A 12359-nucleotide genomic window follows, 5' to 3' on the forward strand; every position below is an offset into this window, starting at 1 on the left:
GATTGCATTTGTTGAGCAATTTGATCCTTCACACTCAATTTAGTCTACTTGTCATATTATAATTGACCCCTCCTCTTTCCTTGGTCTTTGTGCCAAAATCAAAGTATAGCGGGACGGAGGGAGTAATAAAATGCAACTTGTTTTTCTCCGTGATGTTAAACTTGTAGTAAAAGAATAATTGTAATGAACAATTGAATGGAATGAACTTTTCTCGACAAGGAATTTATCATGTTTAGTATGCATTTGTATTCAACTCGAATGTGCACATGTAACATTAAACCAGTACGGCAGTAATATATAAACCCAACACGAATACGACCCAAAATACAAAATGAATCGGACCCGTATTCACATTTCAGCTAACACTTTACAATATGCTCCAGGATGAGTTCAACAATCCAAAGAACATCATCCTCACTACAACCAGTCGCAAATCTCAACCAAGACACCAACGGAAACTCACAACTTCGCTTCGGCACCGTCATCACGAACGAAGCTGCCACAACTGCTGCCGCCAGACACACTGGTGCCTCCACAAACAACCTCGAAATCACCTCGCTTTCATACAATACATCCATGACATCAATACACACCTCAACCCTCACCATCTCCGCAATCTTAGCCACCTCCTTGAATCTCACCAGCAACTCCTCCACCCTCACAAACACCGAATTCTTCATCGTTCCGATATCGAAATTAACGCATTGGAGGAACAATATCTCGGCGTCTAGGTAATCAGTTTTGGTGTAATGCTGGTCTTTAATGCGATCATCGCCGATTGATTTTAGGGATTTGAGACGTAATTGACGATATCCGTGACTTTTGGAGGAAATCAAGAGAGATATGAGAGCGAAAAGCTGTAAAGTGGCGCAATTGAGTGGATTTTGGAGGAGAAAATGGCGGTGTTGTAGAGAGGAGGAAGGTGTTGAGATATATGGGAAAAAGCGGTGCGCGAAGAGAGTGAGGGCTGAGTATTTGATGATCGGTGGAGCTTCGAGCTTCGCAGCGGTTTCGATAAGGAACGCCACCGCTTCGCGACGGCGAAGCGATGTCGGAGATAGGATGCCGTTGGTGGTCTTCATCACTTTATCTCTCATCTGAGGTTGGTATTACTCTTTCCCGCCAAATAGCTGTTGTAGTTCTCGGCTTCCCGGGTAGTGGGTTTAGATTTGGCAATAAAGTTTTTAAATTTTATTTTAAAAATTATGAGTTTTATTATAAAGTTTTTGAGTTTATTCTTTTCAATCTAAAACTAAAAAAATTACAATATAACTCAAAAACATTACATATAAGCTCAGAAAAATTTGAGTTTTGACGTTAAAAAACTAACATGTAACTTTTAAACTTTATAAAGCTCGAAAAAAATACACAAAAACTCAAATATATATGGAGTCTGATGTAATACATCCGATGTATAATCCTTTTTTCTCGGGTTATCCGTTGTCTCTAAAAGAGTACTCCCTCCGTTTCAACATATTTTTTACATTTCCTTTTGAACATTATTTACAACCCTATAAGAGAAAATATAGTTATTTGGGATCTTATTTGATTCGTCGTTGTAAATACAATAAGAATATCAATTTTTTATAATTTTTTTCAATGTAAAATGAAAGATATTGATGGTGTAAAATGCGCTTTAACAGATATGATAAAACAAATGTAAAGAATCTATTGAGACGGAGGGGGTAAAATGTGTTGAAATACTAGTGGAATAAGTTAAATAAAACTACGAGTGTGTTATAATTGGGAATAATTTATCAAATTTTGTTTATGTTACTTGCTCTGTTTAACCTTAATTGTCATATTTTTTTGTGATCCTAAAATGATCGACCCTTTCTAAATATAACAATTAAAAATGGTGAATTGTGTATTTATTCATAATTAAATTAAATAAATAACATTTCTATTCTCATCTACTAAAATTAACTTGTAAATTTTGCTAATCAAAGGAATATTAATGATCTTTATTCACTATTTTTTAATCGAATCATTTTCATTTTATCGCTATTTTCATACACCGTAAGTCTTTAACATGACAAATTTCAGGAGTGTGAGTGTGTGACAAGCAAAAAAAAAGGTAATTGATCTTTACTTAAAATGGTCTTAACTCAAGATCTCTCATAATCAATCAATACATATATATAAAGCAGAAACTTTTCAAGCGATATTAGAGAGTCCAACTTTTTTAGAAATCCTAACAATAGTAGATTTTGAAACAAATTTACTAAAATTATCCTAATAGATTTCTTAATATTTAAAAACAAAATTTAATAAAATTATCCTAATATAAGTAGATCAAATATATTTTAGTAAAATTATCCTAATATAAGTAGATTACAATTATCAAACAGATAACAAACAATTATAATAGGCCAAGTTATCATTTTTATTTTTCTCACACTTATGGTGTCATACATTTGTAGTTTGTATTCCCGCATCAAAATTCAAGAAGCTGATGGATAAATAATGAATTTATTTGATTAAAGTGTTATGGTAAAATGATGTAGTTCGTAGTTACACGAAGTATAAACTACGGTTACTTCATCAAAATATAATCACAAAATAATTATTGGAGTGTGTATATAAATCATACATGCCTCGATACACATGCATTCAAGTGATCAATACATATAAAATAATTCACTGATCTATATACGTTACTCCCTCCCTCCCGGTCAATAGTTTATAATTACTTTATACGCGATTATTAAGGTAATGAAAGAGGAATGATGCGGGAAATTATCCTAATAGATTTCTAAAGGATGTCTTACATGGCACACGTGGTTTGCAGGGTATTGCATGTGCCCGGGGGGATTCAACCCCTCGTCACAAAAAAAAAAAAAAAAAAAAAAAAAGAGGAATGAGTTTATAATTATTAAAAAAACAAAAGAAACACGAAATGAGGAGGAAATAAAATGGTCCCCACCCACATGAGTTTGTTTATTTACTAGAAAAGAAAAGTGTAAAGTATTTGACTTATTCACCTTAAATAGGAAAGTGTAAACTATTGATCGAGTTTGAGTGTACTATTTTGTTTCATTAATTTATACTAAATAAGAATGTGTAGATCATTAGATCGTAGAGGAACAAAACCAAGAATAACCGAAGTAAAATTTTGTGGTTTGAACAACTTAAAGCTTGCAGCAACTCATAGTATTATTCATATATGATGAACTGATGATCAATTGTAATCTAACCATTACATAATATTGATTTCTTCTTAGATTCATATTGCAAGGATAAAATTTTACTTAATGCACAATTCTTCTTAACTTAAACACGGAGAACAAAAAAATTAATTACAATGCAGAAAATCGAAACAGTTTTTAACCATTTAGAGTTTGAGTGTTAGACTCATGGAAATTTGGAAAGATTAAAAGAATAATAGTAAGTGGTACTCTAAATACACAATGTAACTAATTATATGGTATATTAATAACATACAAAGTACTTATTCATATACTATATCTCAGATTTCATTAGTCATCGTAAAATTGAAAAGTTAACTGAAAGCTAAAAAAAATATCTTAAAAGGTAACTGAAAAGTAGGAGTTGATAAGTTAACTAATTAAATAAAAAGTGTTTGGAAAACTAGCCGAAAGGTAGTTAGTTTTTAGTAAAATGACATAAAAGGACTTAGGCCCTGTTTTTTTGGACTTAATTTCAGTTCTAATAAGTTGATTGATTCGATTGATTCACTCCATTGATTCGATTGATTCGATTCAACTCGATTCGATTCGATTGAGTTCATATTAGTTTATTTCAACATTACTATTATTATTCTTATTGATATTATTATTATTATTATTATTATTATTATTATTTTTTATAATGTATTTACTATTGTTATTATTATTATTATTATTATTATTATTTTTATTATTTTTATTATATTATTTTTATATTTATTATATTACTATTATATTTATTAATAATTAATTCGTATTGTTTATATTATTATATTTATATTTAATATATTTATTATTATTATTATTATTATTATTATTATCATTATTATTATCATTATTATTATTATTATTATATTATATTTATTATTTTATTAATATATTCATTATTATTAATATTATTGATAATATATTTAATATTATTATATTGATAAGTTATAATATTATATTTATTATTTTATTAATATACTCATTATTATTAATATTATTAATCACATATTTATTATTATTATTATATTTAATATTATTATATTAATAAGTTATTATATTAAACCTATTATTATTATTATTATTATATTTATTTTTTAGTTATTATTATTAATATAGTATATTATTATTAATAATGTTATCATTTATATTACTAATATATTATTATTATTACTATATTTATTAATATATTACTATATTTATTTTTTATATATCTTATTAAATTATTATTATTAGATTATATTAATATATTATTATTATTAATGAATAATATTATAATAATATTTATTATTATTATTGGTATTATTTTTATTATAATATTTATTTTTATTATAATATTTATTTTTATTATAATATTTATTATTATTATTATTATTATTATTATTATTATTATTATTATTATTATTATCTTTTTATTATTATTTTTTGATTGATTGATTGATTGATTGATTAGTTCAGATTGATTGAATCAGTTCATTGATTGATTCATTGATTCAATTGATTCGATTCGGCTCCATTGATTGAGACAATTTCAGTCCAAAAGAACAGGGCCTTAGTAAGAACTCCATATTTAATATTTTAAATTGAAGGATTAAAAATAAGAAACAAGTAACTTATTACTCACAAGCTACTCTTATTTTGGTAAATAATTTATCTACCAAATACTTATAAGAAATTAAGATAAATGAAATTTTGGTCAAATAAGCTTAAGCTTATTTCTTAGAAACAGAGCTTAAATATGAGATTTCTCATAATCTCCCGACCTTACTCATGTAAAATTAATTTCTTATTTATGTCTGCCCATGTTTACTTGCTTTTTAGCCTATTATTAGGAGTTGATCTCAAGTTCCTTTTAATTTTATAAACTTGATTGATAGAATAAATAACTATTGGTTCAGAATAAATATTAGCAATTAGACATTATAACACAAATTACAAATATACTTTATAATAATCACGAGGAACAAGATAATAAGCAATTGGTTCAAAATAAATAAACGTTAGCTTTTTACATGAGAAAAAAAAATTGTTAGCTCTACAATAAGAAGCAAATTTGATAAAAAGGGAAAATCTATCACAAGTGTCCAATTATGTCGCATTTGTCTTGGGTGCAGCGAAAATAAATAAAGTTTTAGACTCAAACTGAATTTTAAATGATGACAACCATGAGTGTTAGACATGGGTAAAAATATTATGAGAATTATTTGAAAAAGTTATAGAATAAACGAGTAAAGATCTCCACAAGTTGAGTCGGTTATAGTTTGGAAACTTTTTACCCACGACAGAAATTATGACAATTAGGGAGCATGTAATTTTAGTTTTCGTTATGCAAGACTTGGCAGAATACTTTAGTAGGGTTAGACTTAGGGTGTGTTTGGATTGAGGGATTTGGAGGGAAAAGAAAGGGAGGGAGAGTATGAGATTTAAAATCCCTTGTTTGGATATCAAAAAAGGGTGGAGGGAAATAAAAGGGGGGGGGGGGATTTGAAGGGATCCATTTTCCCTCCTCTAAGGCAAATCAAAATCTCTCTACAATAGGCAAGATTTGGAAGGAAATTGTATCCAAACACACCTCCCCTTCCCTTCCCTCCCTTTCCCTTCCACTTTTGCTATCCAAACACACCCATAAGGAGCAAAATTCATTATCTTTTAGGAATTTCTCACACTAAATGTACTTGATTCTCTTCTCAATTATCTTTTGTATTGCTTTTACACAGTTGTCAATGCGGTAGTTTGACCATGATTTTTGACACTTTAGTGGTCAAATTTATAAAAGTTTGGCCCCTTAAGAAGAAAGGTGGAAGATGTTTAAGAAGGGAGGGGAGCATACACAATACATTTTTAAATATAACTCATAATGGTAAGCTCTATCACAGTACCAGGTGTGGCGTGTCAGTTATGTTGTTGAGGAACATTAACTCCGTAAGAGGACTATGCCGGTTATGCCAGACCATGGTAACATACACCGTTTTCAGCGATGCCCTAAAATACTAATTTGTTAACCCAACGATTTTGTTGATGCCATAAACTATTAAACGATATTGTCAAATATGATACTACTAGGTGCCCCTTGCATTTTATGTAATAGAATCACATATATTTTTGACTGATTATTGTTTAGACTACTAATTATATTAGAATTTAGTTTGGATTGATTTTGCGAGAAGTTTATAAGGATTAAATACTCTTAGTTGTATGTAGATAGTCAAGGTAGAATTATATTGTTAGAGATCTAGAATTTTCTCTGAATACACTAAATTTATATAATTATGACACCTGTTGTTTTACGTAACATCATTATGTATTGCTTAGTTGTTGTTGGTGAAAATAATTTGTAAAACTCTTAAGGCATGTCTTCGTTATTAAGGGTTCATTATGGTGTGCTGCAGCATGTGTTATGGACATAGTATTTTGTATTTAACTAAAACCGGATGTGCATGTGACAATGAAAAAGTTAAATACGTACTCTTGATGTTATACCTATGAAGGACAAAACTTTTCTGCTAAAAGTACTGATAATTTATCGGTGATTAACTAGACAACTACGTACACCAACTACAATTTTTTTTCATTAATGATTCATTGTTGGACTTTTTTTTAATCAAACTTAAGAGTATATTTTTACAGATAATTCTAATGGGAGCCCCGTGCATCGCACGGGCTTTCCAACTAGTCTCTTCTTATTTCATACATTATTTTAAATTTTAGTCGATGGTAAGAGCCGTCTTAAGTTAAGACGCTTTTAAATTAGTATGGGGACTCTTTTAAACTTAAATTCAACTCATTTGAATTCCGTTCAGTTCAATTTCATTCAATTCAGCTCAATTCAATTCAAACTCTTCTATCCGGCCAATAAAAGCAAAACTGAACTGAATTAAACTCAACTGAATCGTGAATCATGATATTGAAATTCTGGAAATAATATCCAGTTGCAGCAAAATGAACATTAGCCGAGCAGTCTCCACATCATCTCCAATTCTCCTTCCGCTCTTCTATCATGAACTGCTTCCTTCTTTCTCCTCCACTCCCTTCTCTCCACAACCACCACCACCACCACCACCACCCCCTCTCCTTCTCCTCCTCCCCCTCCCTCTCCCTCTCCCAACGCCGTCACTTCCCTCCTTCCCCTTCCTTTCCCTCCTACTCGTCCTCCACCCCCACCTCCCCTGACCCCACCACAACAACCACCACACGCCACCACATCGACTTCACCCCACTCCTAACCCACCTAACCACCACACCCCCCAACTCCCCCCTCACCTCAACCGAACTCACTCTCGCCAACACCTACCGCTCCCTCCCTTCCCACCATTGGCACTCCCTCCTCAAATCCCTCATCTCCTCCTCCTCCTCCTCCTCATCCGATTTCGCTCTCGCTTACGCACTCGTCTCATTCCTCCAACGCCACAGCCTCTGCTACTCCTACAATCTCCTCTACTCCATCCTAATCAACGCCTTAGGCTCCTCCGACCGCCTTTACGAAGCATTCCTCCTCTCCCACCACCAACCCCTCTCGCCTTTCACTTACAACGCGCTTATCGCGGCCTGCGCGCGCAATGATGACCTCGATAAAGCCCTACATTTGCTCACTAAAATGCGTCAAGACGGTTTCCCGCCTGATCATGTTAATTACAGTTTAATTTTTCAATCAATTGCTAGGACTAATAACTGTGACACCTCCGTGTTATCTAAAGTGTATAGCGAGATTGAGGATGATGGAATTGAGCTTGATGCACAGTTGTTTAATGATATTATTGTCGGGTTTGCGAAAGCTGGGGATGTCGATAGGGCGTTGTATTTTCTTTCTGTTATGCAAGGGAATGGGTTGAGTGCTAAGACGGCGACGTTGGTGTCGGTTATTACTTCGTTAGGGAATTTAGGAAGGTTTGAGGAGGCTGAAGGGTTGTTTGAGGAGTTGAAGGAAGGTGGGATGAAGCCTAGGACTAGAGCTTATAACGCGGTTTTGAAGGCGTATGTGAAGGCGGGAATGTTGAAGGATGCTGAGGCGATTGTTGAGGAGATGGAGAGGTTTGGGGTGTTGCCTGATGAGCATACTTATAGTTTTTTGATTGATGTGTATACCAATGCTGGGAGGTGGGAGAGTGCTAGGATTTTGTTGAAGGAGATGGAGGAAAGTAATGTGGGACCGACTTCTTTCGTGTTTAGTAGGATTTTGGCTAGTTATCGCGATAAAGGGGATTGGCAGAAGGCGTTTCAGGTGTTGAAGGAGATGAGGAGTTGTGGGGTTAAGCCTGATAGGTATTTTTATAATGTTATGATTGACGCGTTTGGGAAACATAATTGTCTTGATCATGCTATGGATACGTTTGAGAGGATGAGGTTGGATGGGATTGAGCCGGATAATTGTACGTGGAATACGTTGATTAGTTGTCATTTTAAGTGTGGAAGGCACGATAGGGCCGAGGAGTTGTTCAAGGAGATGCAAGAGAGTGGTTGTATGCCTTGTATAACGACGTATAATATTATGATTAATTGTTACGGTGAGCAGGAGAAGTGGGATGAGGTTAAGGTGTTGTTGGCAAAAATGAAGGGTCAGGGATTGTTTGCTAATGTCGTGACATATACGACTCTTATTGATATGTATGGGAAATCGGGGAGATTTAATGATGCGGTTGAGTGTTTGGAGGACATGAAGGCTCGTGGTTTGAAACCTTCAGAGGCCATGTACAATGCCTTGATCAATGCCTATGCGCAAAGGGTACTTTTCATATGTTTACTGCAAATTTTCCTTGATCCTTTTGTTTACATCATACTGTACATCGTTTTAATATGTTTATTCTTGATCAAATGTGAAGAAATCCGTGAGTTGATTTGCTGACACTTCAAATGCAGCGTTGTAGTCTACGCAAGTGCATTGAATTGTTTGGGTTTATGCATTAGTTTATATCAGGTAATTTGAGGGTCGTCACATTTCCAAAAAAAAAAAAAAAGAAACATACAGAGTACTACGGTATATGGAGGAGTATGGGGGATTTGCAGACCAAAAGCGTCTACGTACCCTGTGAGCCACATGATTCCCTTGGTCTTAAGTGTACTTGAGAGATAATAATTGGTTCTATGCTGGAAGCTGAGCAAATATCATCTAATAATTGGTCATTTGCAGGGTTTATCGGATCAGGCATTAAATGCATTCAGACTCATGAGAGCAGATGACCTGAAGCCGAGTATTTTAGCGCTTAATTCATTGATTAATGCATTTGGTGAAGATAGAAGAGATGCAGAAGCATTTTCTGTCTTACAGTATATAAAGGAAAATGTAAGCTACATTGTTGGATTGATTCACTGCTGTTTATGTTACGTCAATATCTCAATGCAGCAGCTAAGTCATTGGATTGACTATATGCAGGACTTGAAACCAGATGTGGTTACATATACAACCCTTATGAAGGCTTTAATTCGTGTTGACAAGTTTGATGAGGTATGTATTTATGCATCTATTGTGCAAATAACCTATATTCCTTTATGTCATTTTCTGTTTATTTTTTGGCTCACTAATCCTGTGCTTTATGTTCTTCTCCTGGTTTGTGTTTCCCTGTTTATCTAGGATTATGTTTAAAAATTGCGGCTAACAATAAAGAAATTACGTCTCTAGCTACATGTGAAAGTGGTATAAGGAGCCTGCTTGGCTAAGTAAATAATATTGCCTGGTTTCTTCACTCCTCTTTTCGCCTGTTTGTGAAAGTTTTGAGGGGAGGGTAGGGTATTATTTGGCACGGATGTATGAGGCATTTTTTTTAATTAATAATATTATGCTTAAAACAAACGCAGCTGAAGATTTTTATTTATTTATTTCGAGACTCTTGGTAACAAGATGGAGTGCGCGGAATGGTTGCATTAATGAAGTTTTGTTTTCACTATATTTTGCATATATATCGAATGAAGTTTTTCTTACTAAATACTTAACCTTTATAACCTCAGGTCCCTGCTGTTTACGAAGAAATGCTTTCGTCTGGGTGCAGTCCTGATAGAAAAGCTAGGTCAATGCTGCGATCTGCTCTGAAATACATGAAGCGAATGTTGAAATCTTAGCCTTTGCGAATTACCTTCGTCCAAAGCTGATGATATAAGATGACAATGAGCTTCTCTGCTATTTTGACAGGGTTTGTCTTCTCATACTTCTACATAGTCTCCGAGGATTGTTCCATTAGTTGGCCTAGACCTAGTTTAAAGTAAACTAACTTTAACATTGCAAGTATGTCATAGGCCATTCATTTTGGAAACTGTACATCTGTAGATATCTCTTCTGTCTCTGATCCATCTATCCAAGCTTCTACGCAGAGGATGAAAAGTTAACTTCCCACGTGGTTGGAATCGGAGTGTTGGACATAACCCTTTGTTGATACATATAAAGGAGGGAAGGAGAGGGGAGGGGGAGGGAAGGTGAGGGGAGGCAATGGAGTTTTCCCCCAGCTCTGCAAGCTTTTCCTATGTTGTAGGGGTTTCAACTTTCAATTCTTGTATGAGGTTCCCCCGTCTCCAAATCGCTCTAACCTAATTTGCTAACCAATAAACCAAATAAAGGATTTGTACCCCCATCGGCTATCCCTTATATTGGGATGTATAAGGTCTATGCACATGCTGTCTTTCCATTCTATAACTGGCACTCTGGCAGATGTGGCAGTGTAACTATGACAAACTGAGGCTGAACACATTGGATTATACAATAATATGTCTTGTTCCATCGTCAGTTTTTGAGCTTGATACTTCTACTTTTGGATGAGTGATTGGTGTAGCATACGATAATTGCTCATAATAGATGCATGCATGCTTTCTTTATTTTCCCTGAATTATACGTGAGCTGTCTACTTTAGACGTTTAGTAGGAGCTACTATTCCTTCAATTATTTACTGTGCATCTGCACTTGGATGGTAATTGTTTTAGAACTATACAGAATAGCTGATTTCTGTTAGCTGCTGTACAACAGGTTTTTAATAGTCTTACTCTGTTTGAGTGGTGGGATTTGGAGAGAAAATTAGGGGATAGTGTCTCACTGTCTCTTACTCTCTTGTTTGGTTAACAAGTTAGATTTGAGTGATTTGGAGGGATTCAGTTTCTCTCCTACACGACAAATTAAAATCCTTCGAATATAACAAGATTTGGAAGGAAAAAGATACTGTTATCTCAAAAAAAAAAAAAAGAATGTAGCTATTCATGTGCCGTTTTAGATCTCTAGCCTTGTAAGGCGTGTTTCTTTTCCATGATTCTATAGTATGGTTCATATTAGCTAACCCCAAATTCTTTTGGACCAGGGATTCGTTATTGACTTGTTAAGTTGTAATCATCGTGTCATATCAAGCTTTGCTGCAAGACTGCCTTCCTCCTCCAGCTTTTGATGTACATTAGCGTGCACCATGCACACTATGACCAGGCTAATAAAAGCCCCTGAAAGTTACTGACCAAATTTCATATTGGCCCTTCTGTCCCGTGTCTACTATATCCGTTTCACGTTGCTGTACTTTGCTGAAGGGAGTAGACTTCACGGAGTGATGATTAATAATTCATAACCGACGTAGAGAAACTTTTTGTTGCTGCAGCTTAAAATACTATGAGCCTGAGGCTAGGTAATCTGGAGACGGTCAGTTTTGCTAGTCTGCTCAGGAGCAATGCCAAGTAACCGATACAGACTCATAAAACCTGAGAGTTGAAGATATTGTACAGCCTCCATCCTATTTACAGTGTATTTTGTACTTCCAACTTTTACCATTAAATTATTGATTTTCAAAATATATGTAGAAGTTCAATGTCGAGTATGTAACCAACTACTCTGTAGTCTGTACTGTATATTGTGGGAAATAGTGATCAAAATTGACAGTCGAAAAGTTGAAAAAGAATGTAAATGGGATGAAGGATTGAAAAGTCCAGTCCTTGTAATTCTGTAACTGATAAAGAGTCATTTGCTCGTCTCTGTACCGGATTCTGCCAAATTTAGAACCTTCTAGAGTGTAGATGATTCTCTATACACACATTTGGAAACAAAGGTGAAGACCAAAGATTGAACAATTGTTCTACTCACTTCTACATTAGGTGTTAGGATGAGTCATCAAACTCAAAGTACATGCCCTACTATTTGTGAAGCTGCAGTTGCCGTTGATGAATTTGCTTCTGGATACTCGAATCATTTTAGAGCATTATCCTCTATTCGTTACACTTTTATCGGTCACATTT

General features: G+C 34.1%; 2 protein-coding genes across 2 annotated transcripts; one reads left to right on the forward strand and one right to left on the reverse strand.

The window, feature by feature from the left end:
* Nucleotides 1-229: 229 nt before the first annotated feature.
* On the reverse strand, nucleotides 230-1169 carry LOC141611619 (cyclin-J18-like). Its single transcript, XM_074430200.1, has one exon. The coding sequence runs from the start codon at nucleotides 1095-1097 to the stop codon at nucleotides 360-362; it is 738 nt and encodes a 245-aa protein (XP_074286301.1). The 5' UTR covers nucleotides 1098-1169; the 3' UTR covers nucleotides 230-359.
* Nucleotides 1170-7356: 6187 nt separating this feature from the next.
* LOC141587516 (uncharacterized) lies at nucleotides 7357-12049 on the forward strand (the record flags this gene model as incomplete). The annotated part of the gene is made up of 5 exons (XM_074408997.1): nucleotides 7357-8892; nucleotides 9298-9450; nucleotides 9541-9612; nucleotides 10113-10294; nucleotides 11444-12049. Coding segments are annotated over 4 exons (1872 nt in total), but the record flags the coding sequence as incomplete, so codon positions are not given.
* Nucleotides 12050-12359: the final 310 nt, after the last annotated feature.

This window comes from Silene latifolia, chromosome 1, assembly GCF_048544455.1.
Source record: "Silene latifolia isolate original U9 population chromosome 1, ASM4854445v1, whole genome shotgun sequence".
Taxonomy (NCBI): Eukaryota; Viridiplantae; Streptophyta; class Magnoliopsida; order Caryophyllales; family Caryophyllaceae; genus Silene; species Silene latifolia.